The 23,890-nt window shown below is 38.1% G+C and overlaps 1 protein-coding gene across 4 annotated transcripts in view; it reads left to right on the top strand.

The window, feature by feature from the left end:
• cdc42bpb (CDC42 binding protein kinase beta (DMPK-like)) overlaps positions 1-23,890 on the top strand; it is a 175,810-nt gene that overhangs the window by 111,009 nt on the left and 40,911 nt on the right. For all 4 annotated transcript variants that reach the window (XM_080202549.1, XM_080202547.1, XM_080202550.1 and 1 more), the window contains exons 7-16: positions 2,184-2,384; positions 2,949-3,197; positions 5,237-5,316; positions 6,856-7,022; positions 8,551-8,670; positions 14,477-14,610; positions 15,887-16,129; positions 21,103-21,213; positions 21,530-21,774; positions 23,164-23,269. In XM_080202549.1, the coding sequence (XP_080058675.1) occupies positions 2,184-2,384; positions 2,949-3,197; positions 5,237-5,316; positions 6,856-7,022; positions 8,551-8,670; positions 14,477-14,610; positions 15,887-16,129; positions 21,103-21,213; positions 21,530-21,774; positions 23,164-23,269 (1,656 nt within the window). The remainder of the gene's footprint in view (positions 1-2,183; positions 2,385-2,948; positions 3,198-5,236; positions 5,317-6,855; positions 7,023-8,550; positions 8,671-14,476; positions 14,611-15,886; positions 16,130-21,102; positions 21,214-21,529; positions 21,775-23,163; positions 23,270-23,890) is intronic.

Genomic DNA, 23,890 nt, shown 5'->3' with positions numbered 1-23,890 from the left:
ACATATTTGAAGAACAACTACATTGGAACAGTGTTTACTGTGTATCCTAGTAACATTCAGGAAATAGTTATTTGTATCACAGGACATGAAATATATTACAATGCATACTATATTAGTGTGGAGTACAAACAACTTTTTGTTGTTCTCAAACAAAACATCTGCAAAGTTTTGGTAATTTCCCAATTTTTTTTAATGTCACTCATTTTTGGTAATCTTAACTAAATCTGTTTACTTCTTTTAGTGTCCGGTTGTAATCATTTTGAAACTCAAAACTTAACAATTTGTTCTGTCTTCTTATAAACATGATTTCCTATGACTGATGTCTGCCAAACAACAGCATTAAAAAGCTTCTGTAAAATCTTAGTTCAGAATTTCTCTTCTAATCTGATGAAAACCAGTAACTCTAGAGAACAGCTAAGCTGATTGAGATTTTGATAAGCACAGAATGGGTGAGGGAATGAGAGAGATTCTGGAACTGTATTTTGTTGTTTAGTTATACAATGGTGCTTTATAATAATTGTGCAAACATCCTCCACCTTAAACAACCAACCTGCACTGTTGCAACCATGCATATCATCCACATGCACTGCAGCAAACAGCCATGCCAATGTCACAGCATTGTCCAAAGCTGACAGTTCAGCCACTCAGAAGGACATGAGCAGCAGCCACTTGGGGAAAACGCTCACCTGCAAGTCCCCCTCTAAGACACTCACACAGTCCTGATATGGAACTCTATCATTGGATCAAAAACTTAGAGCTCCTTTTCTAACATCAGTGAATGCCCTTGTACCACAGAGGTTCAAAAAAGGTGGCTCATCACTTTCTCCTGGGCAATTATGGATGGATACCAAATGCTGGCCTTGCCAACAATGCTCACATTCCAAGAATTAATTAAAAATAGCTTCGCAATGACAAGTGAAAGTCAGTGTTTTTCACTTTATAATATTTGTGAAGATGGGATGTACTAGTTGACCCTTTTCATTAAATACAGTGCGGCCCCATTATAACGCAATGGTTAGGGTCCATAAAATGTTATTGTGAAAAAATGGGGTCATGCTAAATTGGGGTTCAAGAAAATCAGCATTCAAACCCCTATTAATACCCTATTTGACCCTTTTTTGTGCATTTACCATCTGGCAAGTAAATTATCTTTTAATTAAAGAATTCTGTGAATAAATTGTTGTTACAGTAGAAATTAAAACACAAATTAATTTTTAGTAAAGCTTCTTAATAAAACAAAACAACAACAGTTTATTTCTTTAAAAAGTGATTGAGTGTTACTTGATTGAACGTAGCATTTTGCTGGCTGCGAGCAAAATCTAGAATACTTCTGAGTTGGAGGAATTTTATGCGGTCCATGTCCTGAGTCTCCAGCCAGTGGAGGCTAGCCTCAAGGTGTTCAATGGCTTCAGACACTTTTGGGGCTGGAGGCTCTTCATTTATTATCTTCTTGTGACTCGAGAACCAGTACACATGCCTCTACTGCTGCTATAGTTATGTTATGGATGATCTTGGCATCGGTCAGATGCTCATATGTTGGGCATTTGTCGTTGGCAGCGTGCTACTGGTGTAGCTCTTCTTTGCTGCATTCAGACAGCTTCTCTGCCTCATGCACATTTTCCTCTGTGAAGCTGTAAAAATCTGGCTTGTCATCATCTTCCACGGTGCATTGGCGTGATGAAAAGGCTGGCACCAGACCCTTTTTCCCAGCAATTCTCTACACATGATGAGCTGAGTGCTGCCCAGGCTTTCTGACCCAAGTGCAAACTTCCTTCACATTCAGGCCTCCTTCTTCAACTTTGCAAAGCAACTTTTCTCCTGAGATTTCCAGCACGAAGTGTTGATTCCGATGCAACTTGAGTTTGACTTTGTCTTGATCACGTCAAGTGCGTGAAGCTTATCTTTCACAGAAAAAGATTCTTAGCAGTTTGTTCCATTTCGATCTAAGAAAACATGAAATTAACTCACGAAAAACTTGTCGGTTCCCCAGAAAGAGCAAAAAAAAGGTCCAATGATTCATCGCGTTATTTCCGAATTCACGCTAAATTGGGGCGCATAAAATCGGGGTTTCACTGTATCTGGAGATGAATGTTTAAATCAATAACGTTTTGTTGCTGCATTTTCTTGGTTAAAGTAAAACATGCACAGATATGCAGGTTTCAGGTGTACTTTTTTGTCTTTAGGTACAATCCTCTGTGGCGGTGGGTACTCCAGACTACATATCTCCAGAAATCTTGCAAGCAATGGAGGATGGAATGGGAAAGTATGGACCAGAATGCGATTGGTGGTCTCTTGGTGTATGCATGTATGAAATGCTTGTTGGAGAAACGCCATTTTATGCAGAGTCACTTGTGGAAACATATGGGAAAATTATGAATCACCAAGTAAGCCACATTTCTTTTAGGTTGATGTTTTTTAGATAATTTATGTTATGATTAAACTATTTGCAGTGAAACACAGCCATTCACTTTGTAGGAAGAGGATGACTTTGTATCACTTGGTAATGCAGTACATTATGACAAGCTGGTGATATGCTTACCGCATGTTTAAATTGATTTTATTTTGAGCATGCCATTAGGGTTGTTCAATGTATCTTGCGCCCAGTTCTGATAATCACGTATCTAGAATTCTGATAAGAAAAATATAATGAAAACAACATATACTCAAGGAAATGTTAATGGGGATACCATAAGCATAGACACGGGTCAAGGGAGGTAGGAAAAATACATTAAGATGGCAGCGTGGGCTCGTTGGGCCGAAGGGCCTGTTTCCCGTGCTGTGTTGTTCTTTGTTCTTTGAAAGCAGAATAAAACTTTGTTTCTAAGCTAATTTCTTTTTCAGGGAATACGTCTGTACAACTAGAACTCTGTCTTGTATATGAAAACAATACCATTTAACTATTTATTTGGATGACATTGTCAGTAACATCTAGTTTGCATCTTTGACAGGAACGATTCCAGTTTCCATCACATATCACTGATGTATCTGATGAAGCCAGGGACTTGATACAGCGATTAATCTGTAGTAGAGAACATCGCATTGGAAAAAATGGAATGGAAGATTTCAGAAAACATTCATTTTTCAAAGGGATTGATTGGGACAATATTAGAAATATTGAAGCACCTTATATTCCTGAAGTCAGCAGTCCAACAGACACTTCAAACTTTGATGTAGATGATGATGTTCTCAAAAATCCAGTTAGTACTTCAGTTTTAGTGGATTACTAAATGTTCTAAGTCGGAATAGCTTAAAATGTAACATCCAGTGGTACCATTTGACTATAAATGAGACATATTTTTTGATTTTTAGCCGTACTTGTGTGTCATTTCATAGAACTACCACCCTTATGATAACACTTTTCCCTCACTTCCTCTTCTTTTCCAAATGTTGTTTTACTCCCAAAATTGCAGCAGCAGGAAGAAAGGTCTGGTGAGTCACAGGCCTTTGGCGTTACCACTGCTAGATGGTTTATTTAATGATGTGACCAAGACCCCTCTAAATTCATCGGAAGCTCATTTAGTTGTCAGGCAGCTTTTGGATTAAAATCTGTGACCATCTGGAAGTTTAGACTGTTTTTGTTCGTAGACATCTGGTTATTCCATTGATTTTTCTCAAAATATTGACGTCCATCTGTAGAACACTTAATACAGTTTCCAGTTACTTAAAATGTGTGATGCAATTAATATAATTTGAATTATTAAAAACTCAAGTTTTAGGATGATTATTATACATCTAAATATCTTGGTGTCGCTAATGTATGTAGGTACGATCCTTGTGTTTTCCTGAAATAATTTATGTGGCTTTAATTGATCAGAAATGCAATTTTGAAGCAAAGCCAATTTGTAAAGCACAGAACGTTATTTACATTGTGTGAAATTCAGAATAGAGGGCTACTTGGGAACAAAATAATTAGAAATGAAAAATGAGCCTAATCATTTTTAAATTAAATTTTGATTGTTTCTGCTTACTTTATGCAATACTTGTCACAACCATTAGCATTGTGTAACTCATTTGAAGTTCACTCTTTTTCAACCCACCCTCCCAAACCACCCCATCAAAAATGATCTTAAAATTTCTATGGAAGATTAATCAGCAGTACTTCCATATTTTGACCAATCAAAAACTCTACTTTTCCTTTCAACCTTGCAATAAAACTGGGCCTCGTAGAATAATATAATCCCTACAATGCAGAAAGAGGTATTTGACCTATGAAGCCTGCACCAAAAACAATCTCATCCAGGTCCTATTCCCGTGACCCCACACACATTTATCCTGCTAGTCTTCCTGACGCTAAGGGGCAATTGAGCGTGGCCAATCAACTTAACCTGCACACCTTTGGACTGAGGGAGGAAACACACACAGGGAGAATGTGCAAACTCCAACCAGACAGTGATCCAAGGCTGGAATTGAACCCGGGTTCCTGGAGGCGTGAGGGAGCAATGCTAACCACTGTGCCACCCTGTTTTTGTTCTTTAACGAGAGAAGCAGTGTAACTAACAGGACTGTCAAATCTGGTTTACCTTGAGAAAGAATTTGTTAATAATTGAAATGTAATTTGCCAGTTCAGCATGAAAACCTATATTGGCATTAGTTTTGAATTGGGCAAGGGGACATTGAATGAAACACCTCAGGCTAATTTAAAACTACAGAATAGTGCACTATTAGGAATTCTCAGTAACATCGTGAGGCAAAAATTGTTTTAGAGAAAAGTATTTTAACAAACAGTGGTGTGTTGTGATAGGAGAGGGAGATTGGATCTCTGGGTTCTTTGCAGATGGATGAGTCAAGATTCGTCAGATAGCTTTCTCACCCATATCCTTAACAAGTCCACCGATTGAATTCTGAAATTGGACTTCCATGAACCTTGCTGCTTTCCCAATGTCTTCCAAGCTTTAAAGTTGGGCTTCCTTCAGCTAAAGTATTTTAGCATAGAACAAGGAGTAGACTTGGAAGGGTTTAGCCAACTTCTGTTTATTACGAGCTGGCTCAATGTGTGCTCCCACTGAGCATCAAGGTAAATCTGTGCTTGAACTGACCAGAACTAGCAGCCCTATTTTGCAGAAATACTTATACAGTTCTAATTTTGAGGTAGACAACACAATTATTTTATTTCTACATTTTAATTAACTTTGCTATTTTATGGCTAGTGTTCAGAGTTGATTTTAAATCATTAAATTGTCACAATTTATTGAATTAAAAGCCCTCCATTTATACTTAATGATTTTGATTGTCCTAGGAATTGGTGCCTCCAGCTACTCACACTGCTTTTTCTGGACTGCATCTGCCATTTGTAGGCTTCACATTTACCACCAGCAGGTAGGCACTTTATTAAAATGCTGCACTTTTTTGTGTGACTACATGTACTATAGTAAACAATCCACAGTTGTTAACAAATGGATCATAACTATATCAGCTTCTGAAAAACAGCTTAAGAAGTCTTTACTTTGTTTTCCATTCAGAATATTATGAAAATGCTCAACAATTGAAACAAACCGCACCTTATTGTAAGCATAACTAATCTAGTGTAAACTGTTCCCTTAAAGAGCTTTAAGTTTGCATCAAATGGTATAAGCTGATGGTTCACAAAAACTAATTTTCTTTTGAGCAATTGACCTTTTGATGGTTCAGGATTCCAAACAATCCCATATCTCACCCAAGTCATATTTGATGTGTGAGACCATTTAGCCAAGGTAGGGGATTATTGGTAAGTTTAACCAATCCTTCCTTGATGTCCACAAAGCACTTTGAGCATGTAGTGTGATCCAGTGCAGGAACCTGGCTGATATTCCTTCCCCCTAGCCCAAAGGTCTCGAGCCAAAAACCTTGCCTTTGATCAACTTACTGAGAACAAGACAGGAATCAAACCTGAATCTTCCTCGTCTTCCTGTCTCAGCTGCTCACTTGTTTAATATGTTGAGTTGGATATGTTCTTGTTTAATTTAACACAAATTGAGTACCAACATTTAGTTAAAATATAACTTTAAATTGGAATGAGCCATGCAGTTAAGTGAATCAACTATGTTGTTCAACCTGTTGAAAATACATTTATTGTCCAATAAATGTCAGGTGCAACAGCATCTGGTGCATTATATTATTTTTCACAGCTGGTAGTAAACTGCACAACAAAATGAGTGACATGGATTTGAATGTGTTAAGTTGGCCGAGTCATCAGATCTGAATATTTTTTCATTCAGCTCTTGATCAGTATAGAATTTGATTCAACATTCATTGTCTAATTTCGAGTGATCTTGACACATTCTAGTAAGAGTCACCGATGACACAGTGAAAGCATTCTTGCTCCAATAAAAAGATCCTTTGTTAAACTACTATTCCAGCAGTTTGAGCACAGAGTCATAGAGATTTACAGCATGGAAACAAGCCATTCGGCCCAACTTATCCATGCCACCCTAGACTGACACTTCAGTGAGATACTGAGGGATTGTTACACTGTGGGAGATGCTGATTTTCCGATGCAATATTAAACCATTGTCCTGGCTCCCCCCTTCAACTAGGTGCAAAAGATCCCACGACACTATTCAAAGAGTAGGAAGTTCTCCCAGTCCCATGGATAGCATGTATCCCATAACTCAAATCAGTAAGACAGGTAATCTGGTCATTTATTTTAGTGGGATCTTTATGCCCATTAATTATTTGCCATATTTCACTATGTTACAACATTGATTACATCTCAAAGTTGAAGCATTTTGTGACACTTGAGGTTTTGAAAAGCGTTTATTGAATGTGAGCTTTATTTCTTTGCTGGGTTGCATGACTATGTTCATTGAATTGTCAATGCTTAATCAAGTTATCTGATATTTTGAATGCAACAATGAGTAATGTGATTTGTTGTTTCAGTCCTTTATCAGACAGAACTTCTTTGAAACATGTTATGCAATCAGGTTCAATTGATGGGGATGCAGATGTACGAATAGATTTGGAAAACAGTTTGCAAGTAGAGGCTTATGAAAGGCGAATCCACAGGCTTGAACAAGAGAAACTAGAACTAACTAGGAAACTGCAAGGTAAGTTTAAGATTTAAATAACAGGATAAGCATGAAAACACAGCAGATCAGTTAGCATCTGTAAAGGGAAAAGACAAGTTAGTGCTTATGATTTGCAAGCGTCATCAGATTTGGAAACCAATGTGTCCAAAAACAGAAAACCAAAAGGCTAGGCATCAGTTCTAAAGAGATATGCACACTTGTAACTTCAACCTGTCTTTTCTTTTTACAGGTACCACTTGATATGTTTATTTCTATCTTCTATTATTCAGATTTCAACAGTCACAAGTTTTCTTAAAAGATCAAGATTATTAGATTGTTACTGCACTGACATCTTTGCTGTCCCTCAAGGATCTATCCTTGACCCCTTCCTATTGCTCATGTATATGCTACCCCTCGGCAACATGATCTGAAGGCACAATATTTTCCCATGTCCGCTGACAGCACCCAGCTCTGCATCATCAACACCTCTCTCAACTCTTGCATTATTGCTAAATTAAAAATTGGTTTTCTGACACCGTGTACTGGATGAGTAGAAATTTCCTCAAGTTAAATAATTGGGAAAACTGATGCCATTGTTTTTGGTTCCTGTTCCAAATTTTGTTCCCTAACTACTGACTGGATCCCTCTCCCTGCCAGTGGTCTGAGATTAAACCAGTCTGTTTGCAAACTTGGGGTCACACCTGAGCTTCTGATCTCATATTTGTGCCATCACTGAGACCACTAATTACACCTCCGGAACATTACTCAACTTTTGCCCCTGTCTCCGCTCATCTGCTGCTTCTTTCTTATTCACGCCTTTGTTACCTCTAGACTCGACCACACCAATGAACTTTTTGCTGCTCTCCCACATTTTGCTGTCTAAACTATTTTTTATTCTTTTCATGAGATTGTGCAACATTGGCTAAGCCAGCATTTTTTATTGCTCATCCTTAATTGCTCTCAAGAAGCTACCTTCTTGAACTGCTGTAGTTCATCCATTGTTGATATGCCCATGTTGCTGTTAGGGAGGGAAGTCTAGGATTTTGACCTAGCGACAGTGAAGGAACGATGATATGTCTCCAAGTCAGGATGGTGAGCAATTTGGAGGGGAACTTCCAGGTGGTAGTGGTCCCATGCATCTGCTGCCCTTGTCTTTCTAGGTGGTAGAAGTCATGGATTTGAACTTAAAGGCATCTAAACTTTGCTGTCAGTTTCTCAACTTGCAGCAAGCCTGCTACTTAACCACCCTATACTCGCTGACCCACAGTGGTCAAGCAATGTCTTGATTTTAAAATTCCCATACTTGTTTTGAAATCTGTGTATGGCCTTGCCTTCCCAGTCTCTATAACCTCTTCCAGCCCCACAACTTTGAGATACATTTTGGCCATCTGACCTAATGTGACTTGGTGTCATACTTTAGTTTTGTTATGGTCATGTGAAGCATCTTGGGATGTGTCATTCTGTTGAAAGCCCTACATAAATATAAGATCTTGCTGTTGTTGTTCTGATTTGACTTCAGTCCTGTGTAATATCTAATTTACTTTTATATATTTGAACTCTTGTTTAGAATCTACACAGACAGTACAGTCACTTCATAGTTCAACACGTGGAATGGGAACTGGCAGCAGAGATAAGGAAATCAAGAAATTAAATGAAGAAATGGAGAAACTCAGAAAAAAATTAGCAGGTACATTTTTTGTCATATTTTGGCTTCTTGCACTCATGCCACAACTTTCCTTGCAGACTTATTTGTTGTACTTCTGTCTCTAATAAAGGTGATTGTGTTTAACCTATCAGGCTATTGCCATTAAACCAATAAAACCTGAACTGATGGAAGCTAATATCAACTCTCAAATTATTCATTACCTTGAATGTCATCTTCTAACTATTGATCATCACCATGTTTTCAGCATAACTGTTCCTCTTGTCCATAATACATTTCTCCTCCACTTTGCTCTTAGCCATTTGCATAACCATTCATTATTATTGTGATCCTTTCCAAAATCTTCATCTAGGCACAATGAACTTCTAAGCAGGTTAATATTATATAGCCTTGCATCTAGAGCTGCCATCTCTGGTTGGCCGTATTCTTTTGAGAATTCACCAATGACCACCTGATTCCAATTACCCCACTACATTTTGTCTGACTGTTTTCAACCTTGGCATCCAACATTTTGGACAATGGCCATTTGCCTTGACTCTTCTTTTGTTAATATCTTATTGAAATTAATAACTACAAGGAATGAGAATCTGTTTTACTTAACATGCACATCATTCAATCTGTAAGCCTCAGGTCATGACTCAGCTAGTTTCTCAGGTGATGAATTTCCAGGTTTTCAAGTGCCATCCTCTCTAAAGCCTTTATGTTCCATTTGTAAAAGCCAAAGTTGGTTCACATCAGCTGCAGCCAGGGAAGTCAGAGTTGGAATTTTGCTGCCCATTCAGTTTATCATGCCTGTGTCGGCTCTTTGTAGGAACTATCCAGTAGCCCCACTCCTCTACACTATCTCCATAGTCTTTCCCATTGCCTGAGGTGTGGCGATCCTCAGTCAAATCACCATCAGCTCTCCCCCTCAGCACATGGTCATCTAGGACTATGAAGACTTTACATTTTACTTTTATACCTTGCACATTGCTCTCTTTCAAATATATCCAATTTCCTTTTGATATTATTGAATCTGCTTTTTCCACCCTTTTAATGGAAAAACAAATGTAAAATGCGCTTTAAGAAGGAGGGAGAAAGAAACCCATATAAATCAGACAGTTTAACATCTGTCTTTGGAAATTGCTGAAATCCATTATTCAGGTGGTAACAGAGGATGTGGAAGATAATGCAAACAGGCAGATTCAGCATGGTTTTGTAAAAGGAAATTGTGTTTGACAAATTTCTTCAAGGTCTTTGAGGATGTAACAAGCATGGGAGAATAGCAGGGAGCCAGCAAACATTGTGAATTTGGATTTGATAAAAAGTAGTTGATAGTGTCAAACAGAAGATTACCGCACAAGCTAATAACTCATGGTTTTGGGGGGTGATATACTGGCACAGGTAGAGGATTGGCTATCAGGGAACAGTGTTGGGGTAAATGGATCATTTTTAGCTTGACTAACTAGTGGAGTGTCATGGATCAGTGTTAGGGTCCCAACTGTTTATGGTCCATATTAATGACTTTGATGATGGAATTGACTGTGTCGCAGCCAAATAGAAAAGAACTCGAGGAGGATACCAAGTGTCTGCAAAGCGATATAGATAGGTTAAGCAAGTGGACACAAATTTGGCAGATGTGGAGTATAATGTGGGAAAATGTGAGGTTGTCCACTTTGGTGGAAAGAATAGAAAAGCCGGATATTATTTAAATGGAGAGAAACTACAGAATTCTGCAGTACACTGGAACCTGGCTGCCTTTGTACTGGAATTACAAAATGTCAGCATGTAGGTACTTCAGATGGCAAATGAAATGTTGACCTATATTGCAAGGGGGATAGAGGATAAAAGTAGGGGAATATTGCTACAACTGTATAGATCATTAGTGAGACCACATGGGATACTGTGTACAATTTTGGTCTCCTTTTTGGGGTATATATAGCAGTTCAGAGAAGGTCCACAGGGTTGATTTCTGGGATGAAAGGGTTTCCTAATGAGGAAAAGTTGAGTAGATTGGCCTTGCATTCATTGGAGTTTAGAAGAGAGGAGTAATCTTATTGAACCCTACAAAATCCTGTGTGGGCTTGACAGGGTAGATCCTGAGAGGCTATTTCATCTTGTGGGGAATCGAGAACTAGGGCACGCGGTTTTAAAAATGAAGGATCTCCCATTCAAGTACGGTGAAGAATTTCTTCTGCCAGGCTCATTGGCCTTTGGAATTCTCTTCTAAATAGCAGTAGAGGCTGGGTCATTGAATATGTTCAAAGCTGAATTAGATTTATCAACAAAGAAGTTGAGGATTCTTGGGGAGAGGCAGGAAAGTGGATTGAGGGCCACAATCCGACCAGTCATGATCTTACAGAATGGCAGAGCAGGCTCCATGAGCTGAATAACATCCTCCTGTTATTTCTTATTTCATGATCCGCTCAGGTGGTGAATTTCAGATCATCACCAAAGAAACATTCCTCATTTCTTCATTGGATTATCTGCTAATTTTTTTTTCTCAAATCCAAGGTACGGAGAAAGCCTTTCCATTTCCTTTGCCATGTATTCCTTGGTGTATCCAGGTGCAGGAAATGAGCTTCAATCAAAATCCAAGAAACTAATATTCAGATTGAGGAATGTTTTTTTCTAAAAAGGTGGCTTGATAGCCAATTGTGTGGACAGATTTTGCCCATCAAAGAGTGGGTTAGATTCAAGATTTGTTCAGGACTATTCAACCCATTTTAAGGCATAAATGTGATAAATGGGAATTACATTTCAAATTTGCTAATGTTCTGGAAATGAAGTTGATCCTCATTGCTCAGGATGCACCTGGTTAGCAGGCATTTGCGTCCCTCTTTCCCACTGGAGTTGCAGGTTCACACATGACGGAAACAACTGGTGTAGGGGAAGCAAACTGTGTATTTTGTTTTGGAAAGGAGTACTTAAAGTTTATTCTATTAATCACACGAATGACAGACCTAAGGACAAAGTACATTTTATGTATGAGCCAGAGGCTCATATGCTTTACTTAAATGATCTGCAACAGGATAATCTTCCTGCTGTGAGCTCAGCCAATGATTTCATGCTCAATGAAGGTAAAGTTCCAGGGATCCTGAAAGCAGATTTTGCTACTACATCTAAATTAATGAAGTTTATTAGAATCCCCACAAATCGCTTTTAAAAAGAAATTTGAATTTCCCAACTTCCGACTCAAAGGATCTCATTACAACATTTAATGTAACAAACGCAATGAAATCAACATATACTTAAACAGCAACCATAGTCAGCAACTGAAAACCCCACAGTGCATTTATGCATCACACTGCACTCTCTCCATAGATTCATATGGTGAAATTCTCCCATCCAGTCCCTGGCAGGCAGGAGTGGAGAATCTATCAGAAACCCCCCGGTGTAAAACCACGTTGTAATTCTCCCAATGGCAGGTTGGCCTTCCTGTTGGCTGGTGGCATGATTGCAATTTGCATTTATTTGAATCTCATGAATGCTCATTAAAACAGCTGCCTGCCTGTAGTCTTGAGTATAAAGTCCAAAGCTCTTCCTGACTCTTATAGGATTTCCCTGCTTTACTGGGGTAAATCTTTCTGTCTTTTTAAAGAAAGTCTTCTTCACTCAGTCCTTTGAGCATTATCACATATAATCAATTTCTGTTGCAAAAGTACTTCTGGTTATTCCATGATCTTTAACTCTTCACAATCCTACTCCACCCCTATATTAAACATTGCTGTTGTATCAAAATTTAGTTAAAGAAATTACAATTTAGTGATTCCCATGCTGTCCCTTGCTCTTATTCTGAGTAAACTACTAAAACTAGAAGTATAAGTTAAGTTTTTTTTGAATTGAGTACAACATGCATTTCAAATCAAGTTCATGGATTATTTGATGTTTGTTTCACAGCCAAGGCACACTTTGTCAATAAAAATTCCAGAGACCAGTGCTTCCAAAAGCTGGTGCATTAAAGGAGCATTACAAAACTGGGCTTCCTACTCTTTTTGAGTTAGTGTCATCTAATATACCTGAATCCCTTGTGTCTGTAATATCCAGTTAAGTAGATTTATGCTTCTTGGAAGAATCTGAGCGGCACAGTGGTTAGCACTGATGCATCACAACGCCAGGGACCCGGGTTTGATTCCAACCTTGGGTGACTATACGTGTGGAGTTTGTGCATTCTCCCACTGCCTGCACGGGTTTCCTCCGGGTATTCTGGTTTTCTCTATCAGTCCAAACGTGTGGGTTAGGTGGATTGGCCATGCTAACTTAGTAATGTCCAAAGACATGTGGGTTAGTTGGGTGGATTAACCATGGCAAATGCATTGTGTCAGTGGGATTGGGTAAGATGCTTTTTCGGTGAGTTGGTGCAGATTTATGTGGGCCGAATGGCCTCCTTTTGCACTGTAAGAATGCCATGGTTTCTATGATATTTAGCTCTTCGGAGATTGTTATTAATATGAATCATAGCATCCCTATAATGCAGGAGGAGGCCATTCAGCCCATCAAGTCTGCACTGACCACCACCCCACCCAGGCCCTATTCTCGTAAACCCTAATATTTACCCCACTAATCCCTCTGACACTTGGGTTAATTTAACATGACCAATCAACCTAATCAGAGCATCTTTGGATTGTGAGAGGAAATCGGCACACACAGGCAGACATGGGGAGAATGTGCAAACTCCACGCAGACAGTGACTCGAGGAATTGAACCCGGATCCCTGGCGTTGTGAGGCAGCAGTGATAACCACTGTGCTGTCCACTTTTATTTAAAGTGTCTAAAAATCCCACCTTCCTAAAAAATCCCGGTACTGAGATACTTTTTGCTATTACCTTTTTCTGACACCATGCATCTTTAGAACATTACGTGCATCGACAAAGCTTGCCAAATATGTGTAAATCTGGAGAGTTTTTGATAAAATTTAATCCTATCGTCTCACCATATATGCTTCAGCGCATGCTAAGGAATTAATATCTTTTCAGATGATGTGACAGGTCAACTGCAAATTGATTAATTCTTTAAACTCAAATGTGCCATATGTCAGAACTGGTTTGGACTCCCATTTGTAAAATTGTCAAGTACAGTAACGTTCATATCTTTTGCTATTCACAGGTATCTTAATTAGTTTGTGATTGCATAAAAAAAGGTTCTTAGACAGACTTCATTAAGTCATAGGACTCTACTTGAATCTGATACACTTTTTCTAACTTGATCAATATTTTGAAATTGAATACAATGCTGATACCTTGATAGAACAATAAAATTAATTTTCATCAGGTGTGCATGATATGAATGCAAAGTAGATTCAACTGCAAAAGGTTGTGAATGAAGCCCAGTCCATCACGCAAACCAGTCTCCTATCTATTGACTCTGAGTTCCCTTCTACCCTTCCCACTGCCTCGGAAAAGCAGCCAGCATAATCAAGGACCCCGCGCACCCCCGACATTCTCTTTTCCACCTTCTTCCATCAGGAAAAAGATACAAAACTCTGAGATCACGTACCATCTCTGCACCCTACCTATGACTGTAACTCTACATTTTACACCCTCTCCTTTCCTTCTCTATGAACGGTATGCTTTGTCTGTATAGCGCAAGAAACAGTACTTTTCCGTGTATGCTAACACGTGATAATAAATCAAATCAAAGTAGTGTCATTGTTAACAAATCTGCCCAGAGAAATGCCATTGCTTATTTCTGCACGGAACACTGGAAAACAGCGTGTATGAATTTGTAATATTCAGCTATTGTGATGACACTACAGACAGAAGTGATCAAAAAGGCTTTGAATACTCGTTTAACTGCCCATTCAAAAGTACATTTCAGTTATAGACTTTTGGCTTTTATGCATTGTTCTTAGAATCGGACCGATTGGAACATCAACTTGAAAATGCAGTGTCGCTCCGCCAGGACTTTGAAGAAACTACAAACAAAGTAAAAGCACTTGAAAAACAGATTAAAGCACTTAAGCAAGAAAAAGAAGAAAATCACAAGGTACACAAGTAAAATTCTAATTTTGATTATTGCAAACAGACCTTGGTTATGATTTTAAAAAAAGGAGTATTACTACAATCAGAAGTGTTTTTAAAATTCATTATTGACACATAACTAGCTCAAGAAGTCAGGCAATGGAACAACATTGCAGTAATGTTAAATGTATTCCTATGGCATCATAAATCACGCAAATCCTTAAAATGTCGTAAAATATATAAATTGCTTGAAATATGCAGCAAGTTAGTCAGAACCTGTTAATGTGTAACATTTCAGATATGCAAATTATAATGTTAATTTTAATGTCTGGAAGCCAGTGCTTAACGTTGTTGTTTGATTCCCAGAAAATGTGACGTTATGCAAAATTTTGTTATCGGAAACAATTTGAGACCTTTAATCCCCCTCCCAAGATTTCCTGCTCCTTACCTTAACCGCACAGGCTTAATATGGGAGTTATGCAGGAACATCCAGGCGAACGGTGACATTAACACAAAGCAACAGCAATCCAACACAAATCCACATTGAGAAAGCGTAGATTTGTAGGCCAGCTAACTTACCATCAGGCTCAAAGAAGGGCAGGATTGAGTGTTAAATATTCCTAGATACAAGGTGTTCAGGAAAAGATGAAAAGTGGGAGGAATGACAATATTGATTGAGGAGAGCATTGCAGTGCTTGAGAGAGGATATCCCAAAAGGATCAAGGACAGAATCTATTTGGCTTGAGCTAAGGAACAAAAAAGGAGCAACTACATTGCTCAGTATAGTCTATAGGTCACCAACTAGTAGAAAGAATGTAAAGGAAAAAAATTACAAGGAAATTGAAGTGTGTGGATGTGTGTGTAGGAAGCGTGTGTCTCTGTGTGCCTCTTCCTAATTCCTATTATGTGCATAGATCTAGCTAGAAAAGACTTGTTTACATTTGATTTCTGCGTTCTCACATATTTTGTGGTGAAAAAGGAGTATTGATAGTGAGAATGCTTGGGGTTCCCTGATGCACTTGGAAGGTCACTAGGGGTTCCACAGCTCAAAGTTTGAGAAATCTTGATCTCGAGAAGACTATGAGAGAATATCTTTTTGTCAGCACTTTTCTAATATTAAAAGTTAACCACATGTGGGACTGGAGCATGCATAGTGCTGTTTTGTCACTGAACTTCATTCAGTTTGACAGGTGCCAGTTTGAAATTGGAATCTGTAGTTTCATACCACTTGAGTTGTAGCAAATTCTGCAAATTTATTTTTAGTATTAATGTAATGTCTTTTTGACCCATAAATTTGACAGCAACTTGTTGAAACCCTTGAAAGACAAAAATCCCAAACCAAGGAATTAAAGGATGCACATCAGCAGAGAAAAATTGCAATGCAGGAGTTCTCTGAACTCAATGAACGGATGGCAGAGTTGCGCTCACAGAAACAAAAGTTATCCCGACATCTTCGTGACAAAGAGGAAGAGTTGGAAGTGGCTATGCAGAAGATTGAGACAATGCGTCAAGAAATCAGGAAAGCAGAGAGGACCAGAAAGGAGGTAAGTCACCAACAAACTAAAAGAATATATTCATAGTCCCACTTTACATTAGACCTGAGCACTCAAATGTTTAGAAAATACTGATCTCTACATTACAAGTAGTAATCCGTATGTATTAATTTGACACTTGTCAGAAACTATTTCTTGATCTCTCATTCAATAATAAGTCCTGAAAGGACAAAACAGTCACTGGGTGAGGAAAAAGCACCAAAAGTATTTTTTAAAAAAAGCAAAAGGAGCACAGTAAATGGAGGAACAATGAAAGGATAGAATAATCAGCCTGCTGCCAATTGTCATTTGTTAATTGATTTGTTTTTCAACTTGTCAAATATAGCTTTCCTCAGCTGTTTGACAATTTGAATTCTTAACATTGGCAAGCGTGCAAAGCATTTAGTGCGTGCGTTTTCATCCTGTAAGAAATCTACTTTGTTTTGGTGCCATATCAAAGAACTGAACACAGCAGAAGTAATTATGTGAGGATGTTGGAGATGTTTGACTGGATAGAAGTGGAAAGAGATCTCTCCTCCTCCTTCCTCCTCCTCTCTCTCTTATCTCCTCCCCCTCCCCCCGCCGCCGCCGCCGCCGCCCGGGTTTCTCATTCAGTATACTATCTTTCTTACTGCAGTTCCTCAGACTGTTCATTTCCATTTGACTATTGTTTCACATAGTCACATCGTATCTGTGTTTTACTATTGAGCTTTAGATCTTTTTTCTCTTTTCTATCTTCATATGCTGCATCAGAGCTCTGAAACAGAGGAAATAAATTGAACTGTTCACTAATGTGGTCCTCATCAGACAAGCATTACAATTGAAAGTGATAGTAAGCAAGCTTATCTTTAAAAAAAATCGTTACTGTGGAAAAAAGATTTTCAAAATTTAAACCACTGCAAACTTGATTCCAGATACTACAACTAACACCTGTATTGATCGACAAACATAAATGATGGCCTCTTAATTTCAACTCAGTTGAATAGTTGGATATATTTCTGAAGAAATCATAAATGCATTTTTCCCAATTCTTCTAGCTTCATTTTATAATGTTAAGGACAACAGTTGACATGTGTCCCTCAGTGTTTCGGGATATCTTTCACACCATTATTCCTTCCTAGAATTAGAATTCAAACAGTAATGACCAATGGAAAGCAAGACCATGGCCAGGCTTTCATGGCCCTGTCTGGCATATCTCTCTCTGGCAGATACAATGAGCCATTTAAATTGCCATTTACTTCAAAGGGACATCCCTGGCAGGGAGGGGCTGTAAAATCCTGGCCTGTAAATTTACAAAAGATCAATTAAATTCTGACCAAGCTCTCATCTGATCAATATACTCCAGTACAAAAGAACTGTTACGGGAAGGCAGTGAACATGGCAGCATCATTGAGAGGAAGCTAATGTAACGAAGAGTTTGATTTACACAAGATCATTATTGTTTGTTTAGTTCTCTCCAAATATGAGAGTTTTGCAAGTAAACAGTATTCTGGCTAACTCTAATTTGTCTAGCTATTACTTCTTTATTAATCTCTGCACCATGCCGCTTTTAAGTACTAACATTTAAATATTCAAATATCAAATCATACCGTAGTAGGCTACAGCTTAATCACTTAAAAAAAAATTACCGAACGATCTACTAGATAATCTTTATAAATAACCAGGCATCAAGTTGTTTGAGCTTTTGCAATTAAATCTCAGCATAATTCAATGATGCATATTCTAGTGGAAATTGCTGTGTCATTTTTACGGTATGAAGTTTTTCATATTTATGTTGATGGATGTGCTATTTCGAGTTTGAGAGTGGACAGAAGAGCAGAAAGACAGCAATACATTGCCCTCAGACACGAGAACACAAAATAATATTACCTTTTGGAGTATACTTTACCTTGCAAAGTATCTAGCCTTAATTATTCATTTGAACTTCATTGATTACAAAATTGATTCTTCATTTCTTTTCACTTCCTGGATGTGAACATCACTGGTTAGGTCAGCATTTATTGCCCATCTTTAGTTGACCTTGGGAAGGTGGTGGTGAACTGCCTTGAACTGCTGCAATCCCTGGTGCACCTACAATGTTGTTAGGGAGGTTTTGTCCCAATGACAATGAAGGAATATATTTTCAAGTCAGGATGGTGAGTGACTTGAAGAATAACTTCCAAGTAGTATTGCTCTTGGGTTTCTCTGCCCTTGCTTTCTAGATGCTTGTGGTCACGAGTTTGCAAGATGCTAAGGAGCGTTGATGAATTCCTGCAGTGTGCTTGCAGATGGTATACACTGCTTCCACTGTTGGTGGTGGAGGGAGTGAATATTTGTGGAAGGGATACCAATCAAATGGGCTGCTTTGTCTTGGATGGTGTTGAGCCTTTTCGGTGTTGGTGGAGCTGCACTCATTGCCTGGCATTTGTGTTGAGCGAATGTTATTTGCCACTTGTCAGCCCAACCCTAGATACTTTCCAGATCTTCGTGTATTTGGACATGAACTACTTAAGTATTTGAGGGGCTATAAATAGTGATTAACATTGTGCAATCATCTGCGACAATCCCAACTTCTCACCTCATGATGGAGGGAAGGTACTTGATAAGCAGCTGAAGATGGTTAAACCTTGGGGACTGCTACTTTTTCAGGTTGCCAAGCAGTGAATACTAGAGTGCTGCAATAATTTGAGTTGGAGCCTTAGCTACCTGCTGTTAGGATGAAATGGAAGTGATGGACACAATATGGTTACCTGGCGCACGCAGTGGACTCTGGGAAGGGATATTAAGAGGCACTGACTTTGGGCAGAGACATTTGCACAAAGAGTTAAACCTGTAGTGTTTAAATCGCTGCAGGAAACTGGTCAGACCTTGCGGCATCTTAAAACTTGAGATAAGAGCAGATCTAGAACAATGAATTTGATAACGAGATCAGCCACTGATGAGGGCTTAAATGTATATAACAAAACCAGTCATTGATAGAGGACATAACTGCATAAATGTATCCACCCTATGTGCAACTATTGATGTCCGTACCTGTCTACTTATAATGGTTTGTTAACTGTCGATGTCTGTATCTGTCTACTCAACTTGTGACGATGTGCTAACAACTAATGTCCGTACTGTCTATTATCTAAAAATATATAAAAGATGCTCAACTGCCATTGTGTAGTTGAGAAGGTGGCTGGCAGTAGTGCGGAGTACCAGCGCTTCTCCCAAAGCTTTGTCTGAATAAAACTTTTGTTTGACCTCCAAGTCTGACTCCGAAGTGGTGAATTTCCCACAACACTACATTCTATATTAATGACTTGGGTGAAGAGATTAGAGAGCCAAGTATGAAAGTTGCTGATGATATCAAGGTAGGTGAGAATATGAGCAGTGGGGAGGAAGCTGCAATAGGTTAAGTAATAGGGCAACGTGATGGTAGATGGATTTCAATGTAGTGTGTTAAGTTGTTCACTTAGTTTATAAGAATAGAAAAGCAGAATATTTTTTAAAAGGTTTGAAATTTGTAAATGTTGATGTTCAAAAAAAGTTAGCAGTTAGGAAGGCACATGGCATGTTGGCTTTTATTGCAAGTGAATTGGGGCACAGGAATAAAGGGGCCTTTCTACAGTTGTAAAGGATTTTGGTGAAACCATATCTGGCATACTGTGTGCAGGTTCGGTTATATAAGGATGTGTACTTGCATTGGAGGCGACATCATAAAAGTTCACTCGATTGGTGCCTGGGATGAAGATGATGTTGTATGATGAAAGGCTTAGTAAATTGGGCTTATGTTCTCTAGTATTCAGAAGAATGAAAGAAGATCTCTTTGAAAATACAAAACTCTTGCGGGGATTTGATGAGGAGACGCTGAGAGATTGTTTCCACTGGTTGGTGTGCCTAAAACAAGGCAGGGGAAGAGAGCGCAGTTCCAAGATAAGCAGCCAATTATTTCAGGCTGGGATGAGGAGAAACTACTTCACTCAAATTCTCTATCCAGAGGGTTGTGGATGCTCCATCATTGAAAACATTTAAGGCTGTGAAAGACAGATTTTTGGCCTCTTGGTGAATTATGGGGAGCAGAAAGGAAAATAAAGTGGAAAATAAAGTAGAAACCCAAGTTCAGCCATGATCATATTGAATGGCAAAGCAGGCTAAGTTCTACTCCTACATCTTGTGTTCTCGTGCTCTGCTTTGATTTTAATCCAAGTTTATTAAAATATTACTCTTGTTTTAAATATTTAGCAATTTGGGTCTCACCACTTATTGAAGGTGACATTTTATTGCCTTAGTTTTAACTCATAATATGAATTGTAGTGAGCTGTATTTAACTTTATTAAGACATTATGCAATCTTGTCACATGGTAAATGGCAAAAACATTACGAATGTGAGTAATATTACCAAGGATAGAACTAGAGTGCTTAAATTATATTGTAAAATGCAGCATAAAGCTCTTCATTATGTTGTTTTCAATCTTTTAAATCGGTTGAGAATTTGAACCTTTTTGTACCACTTCAGATTTTTTTACTTCCAAGATCATTTTCATAATCTCCCAAAGCTGCAAACGAGAATTTGTGGAATAAGCAGTACCGCTCAACAACTCTTAATTATTTGTTTCATCCAAGGCTGTTTAAAAAATGGATAAAAGCAAATTACTGCGGATACTGAAATCTGAAACCAAAAGAGAAAATGCTGGAAAATCTCAGCAGGTCTGGCAGCATGTATAAGGAGAGAAAAGAGCTAACGTTTCGAGTGCAGATGACCGTTTTTCAAAGCTGTGCCACAAAGGATCGCCTGGACTTGAAACATCAGCTCTTTTCTCTCCTTACAGATGCTGCCAGATCTGCTGAGATTTTCCAGCACTTTCTCATTTGGTTTAAAAAATGATTTTGATTCTGTTTCTGAAACATTGTTGTAAGTAATCGATTATAATGCCTGCCAAAAGGATTGTGCATCAATTTTGTGGTGGGAAATGTGAAATGGGGTGTAAGCATAGGTTTGCAATGAATATTTCCTTTTCTAGCTGGAAGCCCAGTTGGAAGACTCGATCGCTGAAGCATCAAAGGAGAGGAAGCTTCGAGAACACAGCGAAACTTATTCCAAACAACTGGAAAGTGAAGTGGAATCATTAAAGGTCAGAATATATTGAAAATATTTTTCAAAACTAAATCATGTTTTTATTTGAAGGTAAAATATCGGTGAATTAGAGGGTAACTATAAAACAAAACCACACTCCTAAATTAAAGACTATTTGCCCTCATTTATTTAGTTTCCATATCCAAATGAATATGCTGATCTCCAAACAACAGCAAAATACTGAGACATTGTCCCAGAGTAGAATATTCCAACCAAATTTGGCCAGAGGAGGTGAGTTAGAGATGAGGTACCAGGCGAAAGGATTTTTGTATGTGAAAAGTAGTTTCAACTGTCTTCTTCCCCCACACGCTTAGCTGAAGCAAGGAGGTCGAGCTGCTGGGTCCAGTTTACAGCATCAGCAAGAATTCTCCAAGATGAAAGCAGAACTGGAGAAGAAACTAGTTTTCTACGAGGAGGAACTGGTGAGGTGTGAAGCTGCTCATAGCACAGAAATTAAGAACCTTAAAAAGGAGCTCCATGATTCAGATGCCCAACATTTAGCTCTCCAAAAGGATGTCATGATACTAAAGGACAAACTGGAGAAAGCCAAGAGAGACAGGTAAATAGCCAAAAAAAGGCACTTAGTTAACTACTAAGAACTCTACTTGTCTTACTAGTTGCTTTAAATACAAGTACAGCAATTGTGGAAATAATGTGAAGCTTGAGAAACAGTTTTCTGGAGAATAGGGGAAAAGCTCACTTAGAAAACTGCCTTGATAAGGCTGCTCTTAGTAGAATAGTGAAGTACTGTACCATGAAATGGTGGGCCATTTAAATCCACACTGGTGTATTCCACTCTCATTTCTTTCTGGGGAGCAGTAGGACCTTGGTACAATTGGAGAGACCAGGAATGAGGAGAAAACAACTGATCTGTAGGCATGGCCTTATTTTAATAAGTAGTTGAAAGTAGTGAGTGTTCTGATTGATCATGGCGTTATTTGACTTCTTTTGATTGCTTCCATACATTTATACAACTCTGCTTTTAACCAGCATAGTCTCCTATATGTGTTTAATGAATGCATGTAGCTCTTTGTTATTTGTTTCTTCTTTATTTTCAATATTTTTGTATTCTTGTTGCATACTAAGTACGTTCTATAGTTCTAAAGGAAGTCAGACTAAATAGCATTGTCTTGGCTTGCAATGTTCAGGTATATTAAGAAAACTTGGAAATATTGCTTCTTGTCTCATATTTTGATGCAAAAGCATAGAACATTTATTGAGTCCTTCAATTAATTTAGTCAACAATGTTCATTTTAAAATTTGAAACTGTAATTGTGAAGAATTTTGCTGTTAAATTGCTGTTTTCCAGCAAATAGCAGCAAAATTAATCTTTTGATATCAAAGTTCAAGCCCCAATTGACTCTAACTTCCAGTATTCCATTCTTAGTTTGGTAATATTCAAAAATCCACTGAACAAAAACAAATTTGATGTTATAAGAGATATTAGCTATTGAGTCTGCAAATGTTTTGGGTTAAGTTTACAGCCTTCAGATGTATTTCATTCTGAATCCATCCGTGAACATGATTTTTTGAAGAATTCAATTGCTTAATATTTCTGTCAAGTATTAAGAGCAATTGCTTTTAACATTACAAAAAACTGCATTGCTGCAATTACATCATTACATATTTTGAACCATAAGCTATACACATTTTACCATAATGCTCAATATATGAAAAAATTGTACAATAAAATAAGTGAAGCTGTGAATGATTCATCTGTCCTCTATCTGAACCTTTGTATATAGTTCAAACAAGAAAGAAACTTGCACGTTTAGCTCTGGATTTCGATTTTGGGTGCAACTGCCTCTTGTGGATCATTATCTGTATAAGATGGAGACTAATGCTGCAGCAAAAAAGACCCACATGATGTATAATTGAACAAATGAATTGCCAATTAATAGAACAATTTGATTAAAATGCTGAATATATCTATCTATCTTGCGCATAGGCACAATGAAATGGAAGAGACTCTGGGTGAGCTAAAAAAGAAGTATGAATGTGAGCGAAACATGCTTATCGAAGAGAACAAGAAATTTTCAGTTGAGAATGATCGAGTAAGTCACTTTGTTCAATATGCATTTCAGAAATATTATCACCTTTGTATCCATGAATTATGCTGTTTTAAGTTTTATTCAGCTAAGTGTTCACGTCAGAAATGGACGTAACCATCCGTGCATTCATGTGAAGTACGATCAGATGCATACTTTTGTAAGACCGGGTTTGGATAGAAATTCATTCTAGATAGACACCTAGCAATTTGTTGTTATGAAATAACTACATCAAAAAATGACGGTAAGTTGATAGGTTATTCTGCACTGCCCATTGCTGCTGACCCATTTTTTTATTGCCCGGCAGTTGATGATGTCTGGATTTGTAGCTACAACTTTGAAAAATGTTATAGCAGTGCAAAGATAGGGCTAATGTTAAGGAATTATTTAGAAGATATGATCTAACTCAATTAAGATCAATTAAGTTCTCCTACGCAATTGTAGAATTTCAAAACCCCAGATAAAACAAATATTGTTGTGTTCATACTATATACAGTGTGTACTGGATATACAAGTTACCTGTAATAACTGACAATTCTATGAAATCATACAGCTGCAGTCTTCTCCTCTCATGACGCTAACGCTGTTGTGTTAATTATTTAGCCGAACATGTTTATAAAGGATTTA

The sequence above is a fragment of the Carcharhinus amblyrhynchos genome, chromosome 14 (genome assembly GCF_965287045.1).
Source record: "Carcharhinus amblyrhynchos chromosome 14, sCarAmb.v2.hapA, whole genome shotgun sequence".
Lineage (NCBI taxonomy): Eukaryota > Metazoa > Chordata > Chondrichthyes > Carcharhiniformes > Carcharhinidae > Carcharhinus > Carcharhinus amblyrhynchos.
This window is presented reverse-complemented; position numbering and strand designations above follow the sequence as displayed.